The sequence below is a fragment of the Rhea americana genome, unplaced genomic scaffold, assembly GCF_003343005.1.
Source record: "Rhea americana isolate MKP2758 unplaced genomic scaffold, rheAme1 scaffold_193, whole genome shotgun sequence".
Classification (NCBI taxonomy): domain Eukaryota; kingdom Metazoa; phylum Chordata; class Aves; order Rheiformes; family Rheidae; genus Rhea; species Rhea americana.
In genome coordinates, this window is record NW_028186072.1 from 1,273,941 (window position 1) to 1,300,893 (window position 26,953).

The 26,953-nt window shown below is 36.7% G+C and overlaps 1 protein-coding gene across 1 annotated transcript in view; it reads left to right on the forward strand.

Moving 5' to 3' along the window:
* The window catches only part of ARHGEF26 (Rho guanine nucleotide exchange factor 26), an 89,450-nt gene that overhangs the window by 53,980 nt on the left and 8,517 nt on the right, over window positions 1-26,953 (forward strand). The window contains exons 8-13 of the mRNA XM_085302873.1: window positions 5,211-5,363; window positions 5,880-6,009; window positions 7,615-7,689; window positions 9,494-9,583; window positions 15,164-15,318; window positions 23,194-23,403. Of these exons, the coding sequence (XP_085158999.1) occupies window positions 5,211-5,363; window positions 5,880-6,009; window positions 7,615-7,689; window positions 9,494-9,583; window positions 15,164-15,318; window positions 23,194-23,403 (813 nt within the window). The remainder of the gene's footprint in view (window positions 1-5,210; window positions 5,364-5,879; window positions 6,010-7,614; window positions 7,690-9,493; window positions 9,584-15,163; window positions 15,319-23,193; window positions 23,404-26,953) is intronic.

Genomic DNA, 26,953 nt, shown 5'->3' on the forward strand with positions numbered 1-26,953 from the left:
GAATCTCCCTGTAACAGAACATACTGACAGTGTTGCCATGGCYCTTTTATTGTCCTGGATTTCTACCAGAACGCTATGAGCCGTTGAGAAGGCTGGTGGCTTGCCATCGGAGCACTTCCTCGTGGGTAGGCCTGCTACTGAGAGTTGTTCCAGTCTGTTGCAGAATGAACGAATAGTTTGTCATTGCCTTTCTTGTTGTTTCTCTTCGCAGTCACTCAGTGGTTATTGCCTAATCAAAGATATTTTTGTGGACTACGAAGTAATAATACAGCTTTTGTGATAGTTCTGTCAAATATGAACCATTGTTTAGAACTGAATTCTTTACAGACTTAAGTAGCAAATGCTGTACTTAATGAAAACACTTAACTTTGAATGTTCTGCAAGACCGAATTACTTCAGGCAGCTCTTTTCATATATTTCTGTTACATCGAAGAAATAGTGGCAGTACTACAATAAAGATATGATTTAGAATTTTAAAATCACCAATGCTATTTTTCCTTTTTTCCTTTTTTCCCTTTTTTTAGAAAGCAGCTTAAGAATTCCTAGTAAAGCATATACAACATGTTTCCATTAACATGAAGTTGTGTATTGCTTTCTCCTCAAAAAGAAAATGTTGATTTCTGTGTCCTCCACGCCCCCCCCCCCCCCACACACACCTTGGAAGCCAGGTTCCCCCCTCCTCATGTCTCCCTGGCATGAGTTTATGGTACTTTCTCAGGAACTTGGCACTGTCAATTGAAATTTTGCACACAATATATTTTTTTCATGAGTTCTTGTACTTTGGAATTCATACTTGGCAGTGCCAAGGAGGTTAATACAGTCAATGTTAAAGTTAGTCTTTTCTGCTTTATATTAAATACAGTTACTAGACTGAAGAGTAACAGCTTCAACTAGGATATCCAATGAATATTTACACTAGCTTAGGTGTGCCTTCAAAAAATGAATGAATTATATTTTCCAACTTCCAYTTATATAGAAGAAACAGAGAGAACAAGGTATGTGCCAGTTAAGTTTGATTTCATATAAAGCATCAGCTCAGTTTGATTTTGTGTAGTGGATGTCTAAAATACACCTGGGGAATTTCCCACTATTCATGTTTGGTCATGAAGGAATAAATTATTATTTCATGCCAGTTAAGGATGCTCTGAAGAATCTAGGAAGAAATCAATTAGTGGGAAGATGTGCTTTGTGCACTGGTATGTTGTTACTCTCTCAGTCCCTTCCTGTGGAAAGTATGCTGATGGCATTTTGTGGGGTGAAACCGAGTATCAATGTAGTGGATTCAGGGAAAGCCRTGGCGTCAGGAGCTGCTGTGTCAGGTTTGGAGCCTAAGTATTTCTAACATTGCTCAAGTCTAGAGCTAATCAGCTTTTCTTCCGTGACAGTGCTGGTTCTCTTCAGTCTTCAGCAGAGTTAAAAACTGCTTTGTGCTTTCTTAGGTGAAATAAAAATCGTTAGCTTTATTAATAGAATGATGATGCTGCCTACTAAGGAGCTGAGATTTTTAGCAACCATAGTCTGTATTTTTTCATTTTGGAGAGAACGGTGGCCAGAGCCCTATGAAGGTCACTGATGTACAGTTTGAGGAAAGGAAATTTTGTTGAAGGACTCCCAGCTTCTGCCTTCTTCCCAGTTGCTGTAACACCTCCGTGAATGTGTGGTACCTGTAGAGGGAAGAGAGAATCTTTTATTGTTTTTAAGGTCCGAAATAGAAAGCATTCARAGGTAAACACTCAGACCTCTTATAATTAGCCTTCAAGTTTCAGTTCTTTTTGTTTAAATGTAAGGTATGTTTTTGAATTCCAGTACAGAAATCTTTGGGGAAGGAATAGAGATAATGTCAGTAAGTCACGGATACTGTTTTTAATTTAGAAAACGTCTCTGTTTTAAGATAAGAGAGGTGTTTATTTTACTATCTTAAGTAGTATTGTTGTGACCATGATTTACTGGGCATAGGCAAATTATTTTATTTGGCCTTCAGTTTCTTATCATGATGCTTTCAGCACAAAATTAGGATGTGGGTACGTCGGTATGAGAGAGGATAAGTAAGAGCAGGGTTGTTATGGAAACCAGCTCCTTCTCCTCTGCCCATTTTCTGCGCTTTGTTCACAGTAATAGCTCTCACTGTGCATTCATTATATACAGCTCTCTATGTGTCAGTATTGGCAAACTCTGTGTCTACGGTGAGCTCGGATGCAAATAATCAATTCAGATTTTCTGCAGTAGTCCTGACCTTTCTGTGTATTCCTTTCATCTGCTGTCCTTTGAGTTTGAGTTTGTGTGCTGCTTGATCCTGAATGATAGATTTGATTCCTCAAGGTAATCATTCCTCAAATTCTTTTTTTTTTTTTGGCCTGCCTATTTATAACCTCTTTTAGCTACTTAATTAGAATTTTCTAACCCAATGCAATATAGTTTTGGAATATAGTGTTCATTTAAATGAATCTTCGTTTCTAAGTATCCTGTAAGTCTTACCTATTGATGTATTTATTTAGGGGAGAAGAAGAATTAATATTGAGAGGGAGGATTGACCAAAATGATTAATATCAGGGAATTTATTTTTGTCAGGGCATCTGTTTAGGTAGAAGAACTGTTAAAGTTGGTGAGTTTTGCATTTGTAAATGAGACATAGTTTCAGTGTAACAAGGGTGAATTATATGAAATTATTTATAGCATTGTGTGTACACTGCTGCACATTTGYGTTTATACATCTAAATTTATAGAGAGTTTTAAAGAAAGTTGTGGGTATCAGCCAGAGATTAAAAGTAGTAGGAAAAAATAGCTTAAGAAAAATGTCTGACCAAATGTTAGAACATTGTTCCTGGTTATGGTTACCAGATTATCAATGACTTCTTAAGGATGTGAGAATACCCTTTACAAGAACCATGGAAACTTCAAGGAGGAATCACCTGTCAAAAAGACAGGACATACTCTGTATTGATGAGATTTCTAGAGTTTCTGGATCTTGTGCTAAAAGAAACAGAAAATGAACTACATTTGCATTTCTAAATTAGTATGTATAGCCTTCAGGAGAGGAAGAGTTTCACCATATACAAACAGGACATTTCTTCTAAACAACGCAGGGGCAAGATAAAGCCAATCAGACTCTCTTGTGATGCTCCTTGACTTTCCCTTAATTGGATCTAGCTTTGAACAGAAAAGTTATGGATTTAAAAGAAGCAAACTTATATAGCTCCTTCTGGTATTAAGCAAGAGACCAGTCACACACTACAACCAATTTGTAGTTGGCTAAATTGACTGTGATTATCAAAGTCTGATCTTTATGACAGAATCTGTCCTAAAATGTTAAGTACAAGGTTTTTATGTTAGGTCTGGTTTACGGATACATAAGTACTAATTAGTAGATTGGATGCACAGAAAGATAACCCTCAATTCAAACTTGGATGATTTTTCAGAGCTAACAGTTCTCATAGTACGTGGAGAGGGGGGACACACAGGACATGGCATGGGACGTTCTCTGTCTCTTTTCTGTTGTTAATCTAATGTTTTCCAAGAATTCTCACTGTTCCCTAACAGGATTGTGCTGTTTGAGGGTACTGTCATTGATGAAGCACCAGATGAATTTTAAAAGTGTAAGTTCTAGCCTGACGTGGTCGAACACCTGGTCAGCGTGCCATAACATATAGCAAGAAGAAATGTTGTGTTTCCTAATTTCCTGAGCAGAGTAAATTGGCAGTGTGCTAAGAAATTCTTTCAGTTGTAAACATGTCTGAGTAGAGTGGAAATGGATTCCAGTTGTTGTCTGCAGGTTATGGTGGCCGGCAGCTGAAATCTGGGTGTTGTGGTCCGTGAGAAATGGTGGACTGTGCGACTTTGAGATTTTTTTTTTCCTTCTTTGTTAAAGTCTAGAGGACTGCAATGAAGTTTCAAGCCAACTGTTAGATTTAAGTAATGGTGCATTTATTGTAGAGATCTCACTGCAGCTTAGCATTCTTTGCCAGTTAGTTCTCTGTATTTAAATAAGTGATTATGTAACATAATACAAGCCAAACCAGTAACATGTTCCAGTATCTCATGCTTTGAAAGGAGATGGAGTATAGAAGAATTCTGGAGGACTGTGCTTTCCAGAACTGGCAAGGCTATTAAAAAATATTACTGCATCTCTTAAGGTGGAAAGTAGAGCAGAAAACTGTAAACTGTAGTAAGCAACGTTGTCCCTATTTTTAGATGGTGTCCTGTTTTCCATTAAATGACAATAATGATAAACATCAGTCAATTAAATCTGCTGTTAATAAGTGACAGACWGGACTTCTTTAAAAACATTATATAGAGAGATAGATAGAAATACATGTAGATATATAATGTGTGTACACACACCTATACCCATAAGATACTTGTGACTGTGCAACTGGTGGTGTGAGAACGGGAATGTTGTCGGTTTCTTTGTTAATCAGCTCATTTGAGGTGTGCCTGAAACAAAATCTTGATTTCTGGTGACTCCTGTTAAACACCTGTAGCGTATATGAAAATTGTTGAAATGAAGCGTTTTGTTTCCTGGTGAAATCAGAAGCACGAGAAAGAATGGAAAGCTCTCAGAGGCCAAAGGAGCTCACATAGGGAAGAGAGGAAGACCGGTGGGGAAGTTTTCAGAACAGGCATATTTAGCTAGAGATTTTAGGATTTGTTCCTATTTTAATTGTTTGCAATCTGTGTTTGATTTTTATTGGTAAGTTGAACTATACAGCTTGTGATTACCTTGTCCGGCTTGGTCTGCAATGTATTTCTCTGTTCTGAGTTTTAATAGTTCACACTTAACCTGCTGCGAGGTTTTTTTGTTTCCTTGAACATCTCTGGTATTGCATCTCCTTTATTACAGGAGGAAATGATGTAGTTTTAATATTCTGTTCGAAGCTCTTTCATTTCTTTTTCAACCCTGTTTCTGGAAATTCCAGTCTAACCACATCAGCAGTACTATTTCAGTTTTGACTGCTAGAATATGGGAAGTAACTTTGTGAGCACTGGTCATACTGAGCTCTGCCAGGTTGCACTGCTGCCCTTTGGCATGTATCATGTAAAGATTTCATGTATTGCTTTGTCCAAAGGAGGGATGATCTCACCCTTATACAAACGATTCAAATTTTCCTTAGGTAATTAAAAYCATTGGTTGTGTCAGGTGAAGTGTAAGATGTTGCTGGAGAGGGACTGTTGTCTTTTGGGGTGAAAAGAATAATTTCTTTTTGTTTTTGCAGATTCTTTAAAGAACTTGAAGCAAGACATCAGAACAACATCTTTATTGATGATATTAGTGATATAGTTGGGAAGCATGCTTCTTCAACGTTTGATCCATATGTAAAATATTGCACTAATGAAGTCTATCAGCAGCGAACACTACAGAAATTACTGTAAGAAATAATCTTAAAATACAATTGTAAAATCATCCTCTTTGTAATAGGAGTCAAAGGTTGGGGTATTTTGGTGCAAAACCTGTAGCTTCCAACTAAGCATGTAGTTACATGCTAGTTTTTCTTAATGCACAAGTTCATTTGAATAATTAGAAGTTAAAATAAGCCTGGCTGCATAGTCCGGTCCTATTTGTAGTCATATGTTCAATTCTGTTTCCARTATTAAGTATAACTTTAATTTGTCAAAGCCATGCTTTTTATATATTGCGTATTTGCATGTTTGCATTCTTGCATGCATGGGGGGCTATAAGAATTCTAAATGTTAATGATCTTCTGTGTCTAAATAAATAAAGCTGAAGGCTTAAGTYATACAGACCCCTCAAACTGTGCTTTCTCTAAGGAATAAAATGATAATTCATTTAAAAAAGCAACATTCATAATTCTTGTTATGCTTGTTAATGCTTGTAATTCTTGTTAAAGCATTCTGTTTAATCCCTCCTCTCTTTTTCTCACCAGAGCTACAAATCCAGCATTTAAAGAAGCATTGTCACGGATTGAGTCCCATGAAGATTGCAGGAATTTGCCAATGATCTCTTTCCTCATACTTCCAATGCAGAGGGTTACTCGTCTTCCATTATTGATGGATGTGAGAACAGGCTTATTTTCTTTCTTTTTTCTTTTATGTGTACATGTATGTTATTTTAATATAGGCGTCTTTTTCTCCTTGATTGCTGTTTTGTTTTAATCTCTTCGTATTATCTGTCTTGTATCATTTACAGGGCTGCAGATACTGGTATGTTGACAACAAAGTATGATAACATTTGTTCGCACATGCAGTCAAAAATCAAATATTTATAAGTTAGAATCTAAAAATTTTACAGTAGAGAGTGAAAATGATGCTGAAATCCAGGAAGAAGCTAGTACAGACATTGCACACAGTATTAGGATTAAAATTAAACCCTACAGTTTAAAATCAAAAACTTACCATCATATAGTTTGGAAAAGGGCCATTTTGCATTAAATTCTTATTTCCAGGAATAGTGTCATTAAGACTGTCCTAAAGAGTTAGAGTATAACCCTGAACAAAGAACTCTGTTCTCAGCGTATAGGAGCTTTTAGTAGAGTGCAACAGTATTTACATACTTGGTTACCCACCAGGGTGTTACATTGTGAGATGCACCACTCCCATGCAGGCTAATGGCGCCTTAGGAAGTGTGAAGAAGTGCAGGTGAAAATTGGTGAGAAAGGTTCACACCAAGATTTGTAGTACCTCAGTGAAGATGCTAGAATCAAATTTGTGGGTTGGACTGCCAGCAGTAATGTGTATCAAAATCCAAGCTCAAATTGCAGCAATGGCAAAATCCAGAAACAAGACAAATAACTTTCCCCTGTATGTTCATGAATTCTACACTAACTAATTTGCTCCTTTGATGATTGGATAGTTACTTTGTTCATAATTAATCCAAGAACTAATTTTAGGTAAAATACCTTACGATGTTTTTGTTTCTCAATCAAAAAAGTAATTTAGCCTGTCTGTCATTGATTCAAAATGACTGGTTTTGATAGGCTGTCATCTTTATCTCCAACTCATAGAAATAAAGTCTGTCAATAAATAAAATTGTCATGTGTAAGTCGCTGATCAGACTTCTCATTACTTTCCAGCATTTCTCTTGTTTGGATGTTGTAGCTGTCTTCCTTCCCATATGCTTTTTGTTTTAATAATCTTAAATAATATTGTTCCGTATATATATTTCCATAGTTCATGTGGAGAAGTCCTAAGAGACTTTTTTTTTAATGCTTTGGAAGTACATATCTTCCATAGAGAGATCAGACAAAGTAGTCTGGTACAGATTTCTTACTCCATGTGTAAAACTTCAACTTCCGGGAAAACCTTAACATCGTGTTTGAAACAGGAAGAACCTAATTATGCACAACTACAATGGGTTTCCATTGTGATTTGTGTAAAGATAGAAAGGAGAAACTTTCCTGTTCCTGGAAGGGTATGGCCTTCCTATTCCACTGTGTTGCCCTGGGGGAGATTGGCCCAGAAGTGGAAGATGCAACATTCCTCCAAAAAGACCTCAGGGAAGATGTTAGTGTCATGAAAACACTAAGGGGAAGTGACCTAATGCTTTCTCATTAACCTAGTCCATAACTGGGACTTCACCTCTTTGATTTCAGTGCATATGTACTTTAAAACTCTGTATTTGTTACCATTTGTACCTCTGAAGCAACAGAACTTTTGTTTCAGACTATTTGTCAGAAAACTCCCAAAGATTCGCCAAAATACGAGAACTGCAAGCAAGCTCTGAAAGAAGTGAGTAAGGTATGTTCCTAAAAATTTAATCTCACTGTGGAATTGTTTCTCTTCTGAGGGATTTTCTTCCTAAATTGCACTGCATGCTTTGGTCATTTCAAAAATCCATTGTGAGAAATAGCTACTTTTTTTTGTTTGTTTGTTTTTGGTTTTTTTTTCCTTTAGTCCCTTGATAATAGATTTTCATGTTTATTGCTTATTTTGCTCACCTATTTCACAGTGTTACTGGACAGCTTTATTCTGTTTGCTGCCAGTCATTCAAACAGAGAGCCATGTGATAGGCTGTATATATAAAAATCCCAAAAAACCCACCCTGTAGTACAGAAAGGAAGTATGAATTGCCTAAGAAAACTTAAGAATTCTTTCTGCTTTTGGCATATTTTAAGTAGACCATTTCTGCTTCTGTTAAGTTGTTCAAGGGTGTTCTCTTACCCTGGAATCATGAGGGTTTTTGGCAAAAGTTAAAGATGGAAGAAGAGCATAGGTCCATTCACCGTGTGTAGTTTGTAAATGTCAACAACACTTAATTTTATAATAAACTCTGTTTCRTTTCATTTGAAACTGAGCAATCAGATTACTAGGTTTTTTTTAATTGGTAAAAAAAATTCCATCTATCTTAAAAAAAAATCTGGAAATGGAAAACTCTTTAAAACAGAACATTGTGATTTGAAAAGAAAATCTGAAGACTAGTTATCATTTTGCCTTGAAGATCTCAGAATTTCAGAAACTATGATGTGTCACAGGTTGTTATTAGATGTGATGAGTTAGGCATTCTTTATTTAAAAAACTCTGCAAGTTGAGACTAAACATTGCCTTGGGCCTTGAGCATTCCTTTCAGCTTTAAGGGAAAATTTGATGTTTTTCTTGACTAAATAAAGTGGAAGAGCAGTGAAGGATAAAAATACCAAATTGCTTTATTTAATAAAGGCCACTGGGGATCAGTTTTATGTCTAAATCATCCTCTTTCTGTTACTACAAAAAAATCCTAAACTCAGTTAACAGTGTACTGTTGCCAGCACAATTGGATTTTGCTGTGGGAACAGTATATGGTGTGTAAAATGTTCGATCTGAGAAAGAGATGAGGGAGGACAAACTCCCTGACTGATGTTGTTTATACTTTTATGTCTAAATGTTGTGGAAACCTCCCTTGATAAGGATGATTTTATCACAGGCTTGTTTAAAAAAAAAAATCTCCTGTAGAACTAAGATTTTTAGATTTTTCCTTTCCTCCAGAAGTTTCTGTGTAGTTCTATTATTTCTGTTGTCTCAAAACTGTTTAACTATTACAGTGAAGTCATGGTTTTAATACCACAAAACAACTCTTTATATAAACTTACTAAAATTGTAACAACCTGTTTACTCTTTCTTTAGCAACTGTTGTACCAGAATTAGAGGTAATTTCCCCGCAGTGAAAAACTGGAAAGCAATTTGTCCTCCCAGACTTTGGTGCTGTATTAGCTTTGGAAAGGCTTCCTGGATGGTGCCGTTAGTTTGCTTCTAGTCTCAGCTTGCTGTCCCCACTAAACCAGTTGCTGCTCAGATTTCTTTCCTCCTTTCAACTCCCTAGGAAGTAAGAAAACAAAAAATAAGAAAAGGCCCATTGACTCTTGGGAGATCCTTGCATGAGGTTAATGGGAATGCATTCTCATACCTTTCCCGCTGCCCTCCTCTCCCTCCCCCTGTTTAGACTTTATTTAAACTGTAGTATGCTTTAAAGTTTCCTTCTGAAAGTTAGCTGCAGTGAAGTATTTTCTAGAATGCTGTTTGTCCTAAGTCCTGAATACATTAAATGTGTTAAATATCTCATCTCTAGTTGGTGCGTTTGTGCAATGAAGGTGCTCGGAAAATGGAAAGGACAGAAATGATGTACACCATTAACTCCCAGCTGGAATTTAAAATCAAGGTATGATGGTGTCTCTTGACTGTGYATTATTTAGCTTTGGCTGCATCTTAAGTTTTGATAGCTTCATTGCCAGAATAAACAAAGTAAATTAGATGGATTTGCAGAGGCTGTAATATTGGCAAGGAAGACAGGTTTGTGTTCTGGGGGTGGTTGAAGCTTGGGAAATTCAAAGAGGAACTGAAAACCAAGGAGATAAAGCCTCAGGTTGGGGCCTTGCAGGGGAAGAGAGAGTAAGAATATATATATTTTTAAGAATAAATTAGCATTTTTTTAACTGAAGAACTAGGTACAAATACAGTATATTCAGACTCCAGGTTTGCCTTTGTGGCTGAAGTGCTGGCCTTGTTAGAGTTGCAGTACCTAGCAGTATCAGCATGCTATGATTTTGTGCTGTCTTACCTAATTCGTAACACTGTGCATGATGATACTGTCACAGTATATACATAGACTCACATGTTGCTCTGCCTCTGTTTCCATCCTTCTCATCATTCCTGTCCTCTGGGCTTGTTAAACTTTAAAATACTTSTTTGTCTCTCTCTCTCTCTCTCTCTCTTTTTCCCTTGCATAAAGAAACCAAAAGCAGAAGATACAGCATCATTTCTGATTTGTACTAGACTCATTACAGTTCTCCACTGCAAATAGATGTCATAACATTGAACAGCATATGTGGTGCATTGACTATATATTGGAGTCTCTTGCAGAGTTAGAACTTGTTGAATGGATTAAAGAAGTATTTGAGGGAGAGAAGTTGCAGTTTTTTTTAACAAGATGTAGTTAATGCTTAATGTTCTGAATGTTAAGAAAGCTGCCAAATCCAGTGGACGCCAGGGATTCCTCGTGCCTGGCCCTTGGAGCCCAGCTGGTCGCYCTGAGACCCCAGCGGTGTCTCTGCCGTGGGCGGATGGTGCAGCTGCTGCTGTCCCCATCCGCCAGTTGGGCTGCTGGTGAGGCTGAGCTGAGGTCTGGTCTTCGGAGTTGTCTCCGTTACCACCTGCTTGTTAGGTCTCCGTGTCTAATATGTCCACTTTCCATATCAGTTGTTGCTTTTTTTAAAAAAACCTATTGTTATTTCTTCAAACTATTCAATAATCGTTCTTAACCAGAAAACTTAATGAGCCAGGTGCTTTCACATTCCATATGCCCTTATGCTTAATGAATATTCAAGAGATTTAAAACTTCCTGGACCTGGACTTTCATGTGCAGTGCCTGTACAAATTGCTTTACTGGTGATGCAGGTTGAAAGAGAATAGATGCCTCGATTCCTGTGTGAAGCTTCTGAAGAGTCAGGTATTTGCATTGTGAAGCAGTTCTGTTTCTCACTGCAGATTGTTATCTGGTAGTATGTAAACAGATTCAGATAGATTTTCAGTAAACATGAAGCTGCCTGCAGCGTGCTAAGCTGCAGGTAATTCTCAAGTTGTGCTTAGACTTACAACTGCAGTTGAGGAGAAGATGTTATGTTTCTTTTAGCATGTATTAGTATTTGTATTTTTTTGATCTAGTAAACAGTGTAACATGTTTATATCACACACTAATTTTTGCAGCAAAATTGCCTATTATGGCAGGATAAAAGTTTTGGTTTTTTTTTTAATAACAAAGATAATGCATTGGCAGAAGGGTTTTTCAATATATATTGAATTAGTTATTTTTTTGTGCCCATGTTAATTTTGCCTTGAAAAGGTCTGTTTTTTTAGTTATGTCAGCTGCAATAAAAACAATAAAAATTCTGACTTGAGAGTTAGCACCCTAGCATATTTCTGTAAATAAGGAGTTATACCATTACATAGTGAGTAGTGTTCTGTGAGAATTTTTTTTTTTGGTATCATATTTGCAGTACATAATGGTTTATAGTTTCAAAAACACAGTTCTTAAAGGATCTTGGTCTGTTTTGCCTTGAGGAAATACTCTCTTTAGAGACACTTGTCCGTTTGCCAAATTGTTTTTATTTACATACCTGGAGTAAAAACTGAGAATAATAATAATAATACTTACTTATGACAAGAATGAATGGACTATCTCTTAACAAGTTTCATCACTGCATTTGCTAAGTGCTATGGATAATGTCTCAAGTCTTTGGATAGTTTAAAACAGTTTTGAATAGTCTGAAGTCTTGGGATGATCTGTTTGGATTCATTTGTAGTTTTCAAACCTAGGAGTTTTTAAAGGAATTAARTTTCTTAAATGGCTGAAGTCTCTTGTCTTTCCTGTGGAAAGAGGCTATTGATTCTAATTCTGCAAAGTAAGATGCACTGTGTATTTCTTCTTCTGTACATACTGCTACTAGGAGCTCTCACTAGTTCTATGGCAATAATAGCAACTCTGTTTCTCCATATTTTTATGCAAGTTTTTCTACTTTGTGTATCTTATTAGATATAAATTCTTAATGGTTTAGACATTTTCTGTGGTTTGAGAGCTTGCCAGCTGAAGTATGAAAGACTGCTTTGGCCACATTTCAATACATTTCAAGTGCAGACAGCTTTTTTGTGTAGGAAGGAGGTGATATACATGTTGCACTCTTGGCAATTAAGGAAAATTTATATTAAAGAAAAAAACTTGCTGCTTCTAGAATATAGTCAATTAGGAAAGTGTGATGAACTCATTTGGAATACAGATTACAGGCATTTTTAGTTCATGCACAGATAGAAATTTTGTAATTACATTTTGACTGTAAAACAGTCATCATAGTGCTGTAATTCTGTTTTATAAGCATTCTAAATCAAGTGAACCATTTCTCTGCCTCCTCAACCTCATATAACGTTTTGAGATTTTTGTTAGTTGTAATTCTGTAGCCTTACAAGGAAGTACAAGAGAAACTACCCAGAAATCCTGTCACTTCTGCACATACTTTGTCTATAGGACTTCTTTTAATTAAGGTTAAAGGGATTTTTATTCTTAAATTTTTCATCTGTAGCACCGGAAAAGTGTTTTTTCTGCAAATATGCTTTTGTGTTCAAGAACCAAACTCCTTCATGATTTCTCTGTTTGAGAACCATCTAGCCCAAAGTCTTTCAAGTTCATAAAGGCACAAAAACCATGATGGCACATCAGAATTATGTTCTGATTATTTCATACTCATATGTGGCAATAAGCTATTTGATTAAAAAACCCTTCATTTTCACGTCATTTTAAGGTACTGGCTGAACCAGCTGAGTTGTGGTTCAAAGTAAGCCAAATATTTTAAAAGCCAAATGTTACATAAAACTGTGGAAATTACATACTTTGATTTTCATGATGGAACTTAGGAGTTCTGCCAAAGAGTTCACTAGGGAGCTTTTTTAACAGTTTTGTGTCTGAGTACCAACCTAAATTGGCCTTTCATAACCTGTGGGGTTAATGCATTTTTAATAAAATGACTGCACATACAGAAAATGATACGATACGTTCTTAGGAAAAAGTAAATTGTACAGGTGGAACTCTACATTAACCGCTGATCTSAGATAAGTGAGAATGGTGATCAAAGTAATAAACTTGACTTGAAATTACTGTGGTTTTTAACTGGTTTGATTTTACTCTGATTCACTAAGAGAAGCTTGGAAAAATTAGTTTTAGGAAATACAGATTTGAAACTAAATTCTACATTTCTAACAGGAGAACATAGTAGAAAAAGAAGTTTAATAAATGAATGGATAATACAAATCTAGAAATATTCAACAAAGTTTGTATAAACTGGAAAAGAGTATGTGAGCTTGAATAATGGGGCAGAAATGTCTGAAGGGAGCCTGGTCAAGATTCAATAGAATAATATTGACTTGGTAGTATGAAAGCAAAAATAGTAGGAATTATGTCAGATAATGAAATATGCTGGTATTTATAAGTAGGCACTTCGAAATAAYGCAGATTTTGAAAGATCACTAATGAGGTATACAGTATAATGATACCAGTAGGTATCTTCATTCAGCAACCAAGTGAAGGTGAACATTCGTTAGGTCTGTTCTGGATATAGTGGAGATACAAATCAATCTGGAGCAGGAAAGAAAAGTTTAAGGCTTCTCTGAATTGTCATGATGTGTAATAGTTCTGAAGGGCTCCTACAGCTCTGTAATTTTAGAGGAACCCACATCTGTCACTCGTGTGTTACCTCCCGACTGACAGCGGGAAGAAGAGGGTGCCAGGAGTTTGGTCTGGCCTTTTGCCTTCATGCTGTGGTACTGCATGGTGGCAGGAAAGCATCTTGTGAATAATAGTACTGGTAGTTGCTATTTCAGTGTCACCATAAAATCAGACCTCAAAGCTCAGAGACAAGGGGGTGGCTGCATCTAAAGGTAGGGAGTTAATATTTTTTCATTCCACCAGTGAGGTACTGTATAATATTGGCATAATATTGTACTGTATAATATTGGCATAATATTAATGGTCAAGTATTGACAAACTGAAGTCAGTTTAGTAAAGAGCTGCTAAAGTGATTAAAGGGTATGAGAAGAATGATTAAGCCTGCTGATAAGCCAAGTGAAGAAATATTTTAAAAGCATTTGAAAGGTGTCAAGAGACAGATGAGTTTGAACAAAAACAAAGTAAGTACAGAAATTTGATAAGCAAAAAGTTGCATGTAAAGTAGAAACAAAAATTTGATTATTGCGCTCCGAGTGAAGAAAAAAATTGTATGTGCCCCATAAAAGTTAACAGTTAAGTGCCCGTTGACTGCAGTGCAGGTCTTAGGCACAAGCTGTGGGCAGAGTGGATGCCTCTTCTTTTCCAGTGATACCATGTACCTTCTGTTTGAGAACCTGCAAGTTACAAGTTGTGCTGAGCTCACGCTTCACTTGCAGAAGTTAGCCAAGAAGTCAAATCCTTTTTGGAAGCAGAGGAAGAAGGTACCAGGCATCCGCAGATGCTCCATCCAGCATGTGTGCAATAACCAAAATGCGTAGAGGAAAAAAGTACCAATAGTGTTTTCACTATTTAGGGCATCATAAAGTTCAGGGCCTAGAGCTGTGTAGGAGATCAGTCTTTCTGTACAGTACCTTTGCTGTSTAGTGACAGCAGCACAGAATTGCCTGCAGTGTGGCACTGCAGAAGGCTCCCTGCATGACAGCTCCGCTGGGGTCCGTGCTGGCAGCAGTCACCAAGGTCAGTGATTGAAGAATCCTGGTAACTGGGAGAGCTGCCAGCACTGCAATGGACCTTTGTTCTTCTGGCATCACRTGTCGTGGTACAGCTTCAGACATGATCTGTTCGCTGCATCACCAGTCTCACTCTGTTTTAAAGAGGAAAATCTCTCTCTAGAAGAGGAAAGATTTGTTGCCCAGTGAAACAAAAGGTCCTRCTGTGGAATTGTACAGGATGGATTGTACGTTAGGACCGATCTAGCCTTGTAATCTGTCTCCATAAATTGTCTGTTCATTTTTTAGCTCAGATGAGCAGTTAGGTYATGGGTATGAAGAGTGATTTTTTTCAAATTTTCATGGGCTGTTATTTGTCTATTGTATGAATGATAAAGATACTTTAAATCTGGTTATCAGTGTTCTGTGCTTATACTCAAGATTTCTGGGTTTACTCAAGAATTTTTCCAAATCTTTACTACTCTGATTAAAAAAATACCCTAGCTTTGGAGGGTTGAAGTGTTATTTTCTTCCTTTATAGCCATTTCCGTTGGTTTCCTCCTCACGATGGTTAGTGAAAAGRGGTGAATTAACGTCTTATGTAGAAGACACTGGACTTTTCTCTAAAAGAACTTCCAAGCAGCAGCTGTACTTCTTCCTCTTCAATGATGTCCTCATTATCACCAAGAAGAAGAGGTAAGAGCTTCACCAGCAAAAAATTGCCTTTGTGTTCAACTCATTGAATCACAGAGAGAACAGCTGAGTTACAGCTGTCTGTTAAAATTATCATGACTATTGTGTGCATCAACCTGAGGGAAATGAGAACCTAAACTTCCTGGCTTTGGAAAGGCAAACTTTGTTGTTCATTATTTACTAAAGAATAGTTTATTACATCCACAGCACTTTTACATGTGTTCTAGCCATTTGCTTGTTTGAAAGAATGAAGAAAATTCAGAAGGAAGTAAATGGATTTGGTCTATTTGCAGCATAAAACAGGTAGAAATACGGACTAAGCACATTTTAAGTATAGTCAACAGTTCCGAAGCTGTTTATATGTTTTAGTATACTGTGGCTTAGAGCAAATGCATTATGAAGGTATTTAGTTTCTAATATTRCTCTATTAGACTGCGTTTAGAAATGACAATCAGTTGTTAAACAGGAGTGATTTTTGGCAAACTGAATTGAAATGCTGAATTGTCCAACAAATTTAGAAAATGCATCCTTTACATCTTAGCAAAGGGGGAAGTTTTGTGTAGTAATTCTGTGTCTCCTCCTCACTCTGTCCCTTGCTGGACTATTACTGAAAATGATATATTGGAGACTACTGCAAATAGTCTCTATTTAACTTTTTATCACTAGATTTGAGGGGAGGGTCAGAATAATTTAAATTTAATGGAGTTTGTMTTCTGTTGGTGCTATTGATAGTATCTGACAGATAAACCTTAGTCYTAAGGCTAAAAATAGTTTTGAAGAACAATTATTTTGCTTTTGGGTTGACTAATTAAGTGAAAATAGCTTTTTTTTTTTAATAAGACTTCCTTCTGTAAAACTTAGATTCCATAACTTAAAACAGAAATGTTGAAGAATAAGGTGTAATACAAAAATCTGGACAGAAATGCTAATCTTTGAGTAAAGAGAAATGTAATTTGTTCTCTCCATTTTTGTTTAATTTAAGTGAAATTATTTCTGTATAAATGCAAAGAAAAGTGAATCAACTTCTCCCAGATACCGTATTGCTGTGAACATGTTCCTGTGATTCAGTGTTTATCCAAGTTTGTGTAGAAATGTTTTTGAAAATTCCTTGTTACAACACTGGCAGCGCATCACAGAGTTGTATCACACATTTTTTAAACATTGCATTTCTTTTCTCATAGAACTAATGTTAATATATTATTGTGTTGGTAGCTAAGTAAATATTTGAGTTGAGGAAAACAATGAAAAATCTATTATGTGTGTTGTTACATTGTTTATTGGTTTCCTATGTGATGGCTTGTTGTCCAGATTATAAGCAAGATATTTATAACAAYGTACCCTATCCAAACTTCAGTGCTMTTGATTTATAACAACTTCCAGCTGTTGGAATTGCTAGTGTCCTAAAGGGCCCAAAAGTGAAAGCTAAAGAAAACTCAATGTCAATGATAGGATTTTTGTGTTCGCTGTACAAAGACCCTCTAAACAGATAGGACTATAAAGGATTGATCTGCAACCTTCCCAGATATTTTGACCATGAAGCATGTGCTGTGCCCAAGTGAATAAGTTTACTAATAATATTTGAKGTTTTTAGTGACTTTTTCTCCCACCCACAGTGTGGGCTCTACAGCAATGCAGAGAAATATTGGTTGCTAGTTGATTTTAAATGTTTGTGTTTTCACTTGAGCAATTACTTTTTCAGAAGATTCTTAACATTGCACAAAAAAAAGAAATAACTCCTCAATACTCTGCTAAAACGTAGTGCTCCAATGAGACAGCTTTACCCTTTATCTGAAAAATCGTTTTCAGCTCTCCTGTCTGAGCAGTTTGCCAGTTTGTGGAACCTAGCTCACACTGTCAGGAGTGGCTCAATCCCAATTTTCTAGAGGCCAGGGGTGATGGTACTTGTCAAAGTAGTCATTTTGATAACTAATAAATAATTGTAGCCCAGAAAGATGTGGTGTTCATCACTGTTTACATGCTCATATCAAGAACAGTTTTCAGTGTCAGAAGCATGTTTAGTACAACTGCATTATAAATATTGTCACAAACAAGCATTCCAGAGACCTTCTTACCATGAGAAATACTACATTTTAGACTAAAAAAAAGGGGGGGGGTAGGTCTTGTGTTGCTGTGTTCTTAGGCATGTTCCACAGCGTTCTTATGTTTTAGTTTTAATATTAGTTTATTAATCATAATTTTCCCTAGCTACAATTCCACTTTTTGATTGAAATTGTAACTGTCTTTTCTGCTCCATTAAGTCAGTTAAATGGAGTTTAGTTACCAAAAATCCCTTCCTTTTTGTGGACACTGTGGTGCTCTATCTCCTTGCAACTGTGAAGTACTTTAGAGGATTATGCTTTTAATGTCTGTTGACGGACAGTCCATATTATATATAAGCATATTGTATCTACCTTGAGAATCATTCAGTGTGTGATTTTGGCACTATAAAGCAGCAGGATAGCTGGTTGCTTCATGACACTTCTTCTTTGAAGAAGTAAGGCAAACAGCTACTGAATAATCCTGAAGATTGTCTGTTGGGGTTAGCACAAAAAGGGACATAGGAACTTGCAACCTGTGTCTTTCTATACAAAATCTTGGAGAACAAATAAAAATCCTTACCTTTCCCCATTGCTCAGCTTTTAGTTAACTGGGAATATTTTTTCCAGTTTATTAGTATTTTCTTGTAGTGCCTCTGCAGTGTAGCCACCATCTGCTTTTTTAATGTAATTTTTTTTTTTTTAGAATACAAAGAATTACCAATACTGGCAAGAATCAGGATGTCCAAATCTTGGCAGAACATTCTAGATTCCACTTATAAATATGGTTGGTGCATAGGAGAGGAGGACATTTGTTATGTTAGTTTTGTTATGTTAATACGGATGTTAGGTGGATCCAGGCATGAAGTGGAGCTGGGTGATACTCGGATGGCTCAACTTTTGGTGCCTGGTCATTGCCTGGCGCGCGCGTGCCGTCAGTGGAGAAGGCAAGTTCCCGAGGAAGGAGCTTCAGTTATCTTGTCTGGAAGAGCATCTTTCTTTAACTACTTAGCTAGCTTTGGGAGGTTAACCTAGACCTGCAAAGTTAAATGTTGTAAATACTCTGCAAAGACCTAAGTGTACACTGTGACTTCTAGATGACCCGATGGTTTCGTTTTTGTTGCTTATTCGGCTTTGCGGTAGTGTTGCTGAAACATCACTGATCCTACTCTTTTGTTTCTCATTCTCTAATTCCGTACTGCTTTACTCCTTTTTGGCTTTTGTTCTTTTTTATTTGCCTCTTTGCTGTGAATTGCTATGAATTGCCACCATTTTGGCCATGACATCCATTACAGGGACCAGTAAATCAGTAGTTTATGTTGACGTAAAAGGATCATTGTTGGATTTTGAACGTAGTATTCTGACATGAGCAATAATGTGCTGCATGCTTAACATCTTAGAGGTTTCTTTTCAGGCCTCGTTACAATTCAGGTAGACTATGATCTGATTGTTGTTACATGGGTCGTGTTTGGGAAACTTGCTTTCTTTTGGGCTTATGAAGAACTTCTATTGTACTTTAAGTTCCGTAGATGGCAGTGATGCTAGTGCTTTGTAGAAATACGGGATACCCATTTTAAATATATGTATTACTTCTGGGTTTGTACATGTTTCCTTTGTAATAAGGYTTTGCGCCATCTCCCTCTTCTAAACCATGAACGTGGATAAAGCTCCTGTTTTTCATCTGCCTCTCCTGCACAGTTGATGAGCGTCATTGCTGGGCTTAGGTGTGTATTGGTCTGTTGCCATGCGCCGTACAGTATCTATAGTGAACGCTTCCAGCAGCCCAGGGGGGTTAGAAGAGGACCAGGCTGCAGAGGAAGTAACTGCTCTGATGCCTGGCGCAGGTTTGGAAGCTGGCCCTGTCCCTGGCAGGGGAACAGCTCAGCTCAGCTCAGCAATTCACCAGAACTCAGATGCGTCCTGTTCTGCGAGTTCCCTCCTGGGACCGTGAAGGTCTGCTCATGTGCTGCTGCCTAGTGCTYGGAGCTGCCTGTGAGCTGGCTCCGTGTTGTGCAGACATTGGGAACTCCAGAACTGATAACGTTCTGGTACGTACAACTGAAGTAAGCGGCTTTCTTCAGCTATTCAGAAAATGCACCACTTCTCTTCTGAGTGCTTTTAGAAGGTTTCAGATAAACTGCAAGGAGACTTGTATTTTTGTATGAGTGTACATTTATTGAATATTCTGTTTGTTTTCCATAATCCCCTAAGGATATCACTAGAATCCTGTCTGTTTTAATGGCTGTGTGGCTTGTCAGGTCCTGAGAGTATCTTGACACTGGAATGTAGCTGGACCTCATGCACTGGAAATCACCCAAAGGTTAAATAATACTGTGGAATGTTACCTGCTCACAGCTGCTTTCAAAACCAGGCATTTATTCCASGTGCCAGAAATAATCATATAATTCAAGGCAACCACAAAGTAATTTTTATGAAACACAAAGAATTTCAAAGTAGCACAGCATCTTCAGCTATTATTAAGTATTACTGAAGAAGATTCATAAATTATTTGCTTTTATTTATTTTAATATATCATGGAGTAAAGGAAGTAAGTGTGTGTGGTGTGTTGATGAATAGGTGGCCTAGGACAGATGATAATTTGGTGATATAAAATTTGCATGTATTCTGTTGCTCTGGGTTCTGAGCCTAAATAAAAGTTTAGCGAAATACTACCTTAAACTGCAAATGAATACAAAGATACTGGTATTATCTGATAAGGATAATTTTTAAGAATGTGTTAAATGTTACTCATAAAAAACTTCGTTATTTCAAATCAGAATATTTTGTTGGATGGAGATGAGAAATAAGAAAGACCTGTATATTTAGAGCCTACTGTCTTCTCTTGGACAATGTAAATTCTTCTTGTGAATTAATATGTAGCAGACGATAGCAATGTGTCCCCRAGCCCCTCAACAAAGGCAAGAACAAAAATACTTACTAGAAGGACTAGAATGTAATACTAATAGAACTTTGTTGGTCATTTGAGAATGTAAATAGCTGTAATTCAATTGTAAGTATTTATCTCACAGAACAAAAGTAAAAAACAAAAAACAAACAAACAAAAACTAAACACTCCGCAGAATTGAAATAAGAACTTTATTGGTTYTTACACCAGGTGCACTGGCAGAAAATATTCTCTATCTACAAATACAATTTGCAAGCCTATCACCACTTAAGAATACAGGAATTTTTCCAATGCTTCGATCATAGAAATCAGTAATATCTAAGGTTTTGAGTTACAATCTTGCTAAGTTGGAATTTAGCAAATCTTTTTCTAAAGAATAAAAATAAGAATTTTAAATACCATTATATTAAATACTGAGGTATTCGCAGGCATTTTTCCTGTCAGTTAGCAAAATGGGTAGACTGTATCTCAACAGACAGTTGGTCATCATCTGTCCGTTTTCTAATAATTGTTGATAAATGAAAAATATGCTTCATTTGCACCTGCCGGAAGAGGTGCATGTCGTCATTAGCATTCCAACGGATTTTAATTCCAGGTGTTTGGGATTTGACTTATATCAGTTCAGTGCAGTGAAACTGATCTTCTCAAGCATTATTTTATTTAAGTTAGAATATTTTAATGAACCACAGTAATCTGAGGCTCAAGCATAGGTTTTCATCGCTTCAGATGGAGAGCACAATAGACTTTGCTTTCAGTTGGAGTATATATAGTTGCGGTATAGAATTTGATTTATTTTCAAATATGAAATAAATATAAAATGGAAATTTTGAAAATCGCATTTGTTCTTCTATTGGGATCTTATTCATAGGCATTTACCTAGAAGTAAAATTATGTAGACTCAGATAGTCACATAATTATCTTGTATCTAGAAGATACAATTTGATAAACTTGGGAAAAAAGCTGTTCTTGCTAGCCAGTTAAAAGAGGAATTAATGCAAAATATGAAAATCTGAGCAATGTTTGGCTGTAAGAGAGAATTCATTTTATGCTTGTGTAAGCAGGGTTTTTTCCTCTCTTTTCCTGTTGTACCAATGTAGGACAATTAATCTGAAAAAGTTYACAAGCTTACCCGAAAGTGAGGTAGCTGGGTGATTATCTGTGATCTGTATTGATGATGCACGCTGCTAAACATGCAGATGCATGCAAAACAATCATGGGAAATTCACAAACAAAGTGGAAACAAAAAGGCCTTTTCATGTAGCTTCTTTTTTCTTTGTTAAACAATTTCATTTCTTCAGTATTTGATCTGGGTTCTTTTAAATGTTCATTAAACTATGTTTCAGTAATGTAAAGATTTAAGGTTTAATTGCAATTTAAAGATTTGAAAATGCACAATTATGTTTCACTTGAAAAAAAATTGTTTCCAGTATTGCTTTAGATGTGAGTAAGTAGTGAAAACAGTAAACATGGGAACTAGTTGAACTCCTTTTAGCGTGCTGAAGAACGCTGCTTAAGGTGTCTGGGTATTTTGTAGTTGAAACATCTTTTCATAAATGAATCTTAATGGATTGAAGAAAAGGAGGGTTGAAGTTATTGTTCACTGCTCGYGTGCAGCAGCTTGTAAATAAGTGAGTCTTGTCTAGATGTTCTCCTGCCTTTGCTGCAACTTCAGAAAACCTTGATTAGCAACAATGATTTGAGACCTCACATTTAGAAATTAAAAAGGCTTTCTTTAGGGAAGAGAGTGTGTATTTTCTTCTAAGTCCTTATGTTAAAATTAGTACGTTATAGAAACATACTGCATTTGTTGAAAGATTTTTTTAATTGCTTCTGCTTCTCCACTTTTAGAAGCCTAAATAAATCCAGTGCAGCAATTGATACAAATATAAGCATATGTGCATATGTTCATATGAAGTTACTGATACTTCATACTTCTGTTTCCTGGTCTGTGGTGTCCACTCTGTGTGTGCCTACCGCTGTCTGGAATGTCGGGCTGCTCATGTGCATGCTTTCACGAAACTACATGGGAAAACTACCTTCGTGTCCTTGCAGCACAGTTCACCATGACTTAAATTTTGACCTGAAAAGAAGTTCTTAGGTCTTCTGTTCTTTGCATTAAACATGTTATTGTCAGCTAAGACAAATTTTCTCTACACTGTCCACCTATATTTCAAGCATAAGAAAAGCAAAGCTTTTAACTTGCACCATTTCAGAGCACTCTTTCCAGTAGCCTTGGGGAAATTACTAAGCACATGTAGCAATATCTATTTGTATTATTTAGAGTTGAGACATTTATTTGCAAAATATGTGTGTGTGGGGGGGGGCTTTTAATTTGAACAGTGTATTTTGCAAGATGGATAGGGTCATGCCTGTTTTAAAAACTCACACTGTTACATAATTGAGAACCCTGTAAAATAGCTTTCAGTKTAGACCTTGTACATGCAGATGGATAAGGAGTATAGAAAAAGTTATCCTGTATTTAAAATCAAGATTTATAGTGCTTTACCTGTAAGCAGGATACACATTTGTATTTTTGTAAGCACAGGAAAGGGGAAGGTGTATTTTGTTTATAAAACATTCTGAAATAAAGGTCTGTCATTCATTACAGAAGAGATACACAGTTGTATACAACTGCTGTGCCTGTTTTCACATTTACTGGAGTAGGTTGAACTTACATCGTCTCAGTAATGCCAAAGTTAATTAAGTATGCTACTAAATGAAGTTTCATTGGGATTAAAGAATGATCTATTTTGTGTYTTGGAAAGGAGGTAGTTTCAAAACCAAAAACAAAAAGATGAAGATCTAAAATGTTGGAAGAATGATGTCATGTTTTGTAGTTAAAAGTGGATTCTTTTACTGAATTTGCTGCAGGTACATTTAATGAAAAATTACCAACACTGAACTTCTGGGATTTTCCTTCCCTTCTTTGTTTTGCAGTGAAGAGAGTTACAATGTCACAGATTATTCTTTAAGAGACCAGCTGTTGGTAGAACAATGTGACAGTGAGGACCTGAATTCCTCTCCTGTAAAGAACACCTCAGCTATGCTGTACTCACGGCAGAGCTCTGCAGCTCACCTCTTCAGATTAGCTGTCCTCAGTAACCATGCAGGAGAGAAGGTGGAGATGCTCCTGGGAGCAGAGACTCAGTAAGTAGTTACAATTTCTATGATTGTTCATGTGATCGTTTGGCCCCTCTGCAGCCCTAGTCAAGGCAGTATGAAATACCCAGCTTCTGTTTATTTGCCAAGTTAAAAGCAAAATAAAACAAAACCCAAAGCAAATAACAGCAGAGGTCCCAGGCAAGCGCTCTCTGAGGTATGTCTGATGACCAGTGACTAAAGGAGGATTATTGCAGGAATGATCCTGTGTTTGGCACAKACCACTCTTGCTCAGTGACACGAGCACTGACTGTCAGCAGTCAGCTATCGTGATTTACACTCTTCATAAGGAGTGCATGCTTTTAAAGATGGGCGGACCAACAGAGTTGGTGTTCTGCTTTCTGATTTCTTTAATGAGCAGCAAGACAGAATGTGTGCRCAGCTTATATAAGATGCCATAGATAACTATAATAAACTTCTTTTGAAATAAAATAGACACCCTCCAAACTTAGTTCAGTTTTTCTAATATAATGCTGTCACTGAAGAACTCAAGTGGTTATAAATTGAGATCATGTTGGTCTCATTTTCTTTCCTTGATCTCACAACACARGGATAATAGGAAATTGAATGTATATGGTAAAATTCTGTAAACTGAAGTATCCATTATAAGGTGCTACTGTTCTAGGTCTTCAAGACAAGAATTTGCTATGCCTCAGCCATGTAGCTTGTCAGCTCTGTAGCCCGGGAATAACTGTGTGGCTGTGCTTTGCAGAGCTTTTTCATACCATCACTGAGAGAAGTAACTTGAGAATCTATTAGAGGGCAGAATAGATTGAGAAGGGAGAAATGACAAACAAAGCTTCACTTGTATTTCAAACCAGTATGGTCTAAAATGGAGTCCTGGTCACAAAGGGAGTGTACTGATCTTCTGCAAACAGTTCCGTGTATCTTCTAATCTTATAGCTGAATGGATTAGTGTGAAATTGTTGGTGGTGTTTTTTCTCAGGTAATTAAGTAAGTAACAAAAAATAATTTGAAGTAATGTAAAGAAATTTCACATTGGTGGAATGTACAGTAACTTCTAGAAATAAATGCCTTCCAGGTGTAGAGGGTTATCTGATAACCTAACAGCTTGGTATAAAAATGCCGCTCTCCATAAAATAAACAGGGACCAAAGGTCTTACATTGAACACTTCATATTTTTGCAAGAGGAGTTGTTAATTGATACAGCCGTTCATAAATGGTGAAGACTTGTGCCACCGTCTGCATGGAGGGAATTTTTAGTCAGAGGGAAAGTATGTAAGTCAGCATGATGTCCTTGAAGTCCACAGAGAAACACAACCCATCAGGCAGCCCATTGAAAAACATAGCAGTGGCTCTCCAGAAAACATTTAACCTTAAAATGTGTTTGCCTCATTTATCTAAATAATAGTTAAATCTGTAACTAAAAAGATAGTTAAGAAACAATTCAGGGCATTAATTGCTAAAATCTGGACGTTTAAACATGTTATTTTTGCTGGTTTTGACAACTTCCAGTTGGAAATGAGGAGGAGGAGAAAACAGCAAAAATAAGCTTTCTGCCCTGAAAATCTGTAGATTTTTAAAATTGCCCCATTCTGCACTTGTGATCTTAAAAAGGAAACTCAACTTTGAATGCTGCCTCAGCATAGCTGATAGGGTTGTAGTTAGGAACCCACTTGGAAGAGGAGAGATTCATATTCAGCTGTCCATCCTCCCTGATTCAGAGTGAAGTGGAAAGAGCAGTGATTGCAGTCTGCCGTTACCATATCCCAGGTGGGCTTCTTCACAGTTTCAATTTTCAGTTCTAAGGGAAAAAACAACACTTCTCTAGGAGAAAAGTGTTAAAGTTCATATAACCTTAACAGTCCTGCATACTTAACTGTGTTCCCTTCTGTATAGTACATACCTGTCATTTTAAAAAAAAWCTATTTTTGCAGGGCTTGGTACTCATATAAACTGAAGTAATACTGGCATGTAAATTCCTGTCATTTCTTCTTTACTGTGTGAATTTTTCTAGTTGTAACACAGCAAAATTTCTTTTACTTGCATGTTGCTAAATCAAAGAATACTTTACAGTAAACACTGTTCCTGACACAGTCAAAGCTGAACAGATTTGTAGGTTTTAGTGCAGGACACAGATGTACCTGCCTTATCAGGTCCCATCCAAAGCTCAGTAAAGTTAAAAGGAGTCTTTAGCACCATACCAACATATTTGAGACCTAAGTCAATCAGCCACCCAAACAACGCTCTTGAGTGTTGTTCCACATCAAACACAAATGTTTACATCTGACATTGATAACAGAAATAATATAGAGTATTATCTTCAAAACATTGACACTGTTTTTTAAATCTGATATAATTACTGTACACCTCAAGAATTAATAGCTGATCAAGAGGTAGTAARTAATTTACATTAAATGGGTGAGTTACCTGGGGAAGAGGGAGAGAAGACTGGGGTGTGTTTATGTGAATTTAAAAATCCTTACAAAAGATTTAAAAGTACGACTTAGTATGGAGTAGTGGGATTTACTAGTAAGCCCTCCAAATAACTGCTGCTTCAGCTAATTTGATAAAGCTATTTTTTTTCTTTATGTACAGCATGAAATGGGAAGGAAAAAAAAATCTCATTTAATCATGAAAGATTGAAAGAAAATAGATTAAAGGTTTATTTTTAATAAGAAAATTTGTATGTCAGTTAGATGTAAAGAAGATGATTGCAAAGGAGAAAAAAATAGTTAATTATTTGTCATGTTTACATTCCTGTCAAAATGATCTAAATATGTTAATGATGTATCAAGTATTTGAAAACTTGTAATGAGTTACAGTTTGCAGCTGCTGAATGTTAGATTGAAACATTCAATTAAGTTGATGGAATAGCATGTTACTAAGTGAGTTTTTGCCACGCTAATTATTTATTAGACTAATAATTTACATTTCCCCACTTACTTTCTCTGAAGTAGACATCATGGAAAATTTTGTTGCCATAAGAATATGTACTCTAGTACTGTAGATTTATACCCCACCCAACAGTGCATTAAGCCTGTCAGCTGGCTCAAAGCACAATTATAATGGTGTTCACAAAGCGCACATTTTCTTGAAAGTGGGAGAAAGGCAGATGTACATGTATTTGCAGCACCCAGATGAAGAACTGGTAGGGTGTAGTTCTTSATTTGATTTTGCGCTCTCCAAATTGCAGAATTACCCTAATAGGGACAGAGCTCTTTAAACTTGATTGCAGATACATCAGAGCACAGTGTCTGTGCATAATGTTGTACTATGAAATTCATACAGGACTTGGTTCATATTTTTTCACAGCTCATGTAATAATATTGTTGGGTACTTGAAGCTCTTCTAGTTGTTACTGATGAGGAAATCAAGCGCAGACTGCAGGACAGGGAATTTAGGCAAGAAAAAACATCTTCCCATGTGCAGATGCACCAGGACCCTCCTGCCCTAGGAGCTTAGTTTCTGCAGCTTGGGAAGGTCTGTTCCCACCAGGCCTGGCTGCCTGCTGCTTTGTACAGCATTCAGACTTCGGCATTTCTGGTATTAAGGTGCTGTCCTTTTATTAAACTTC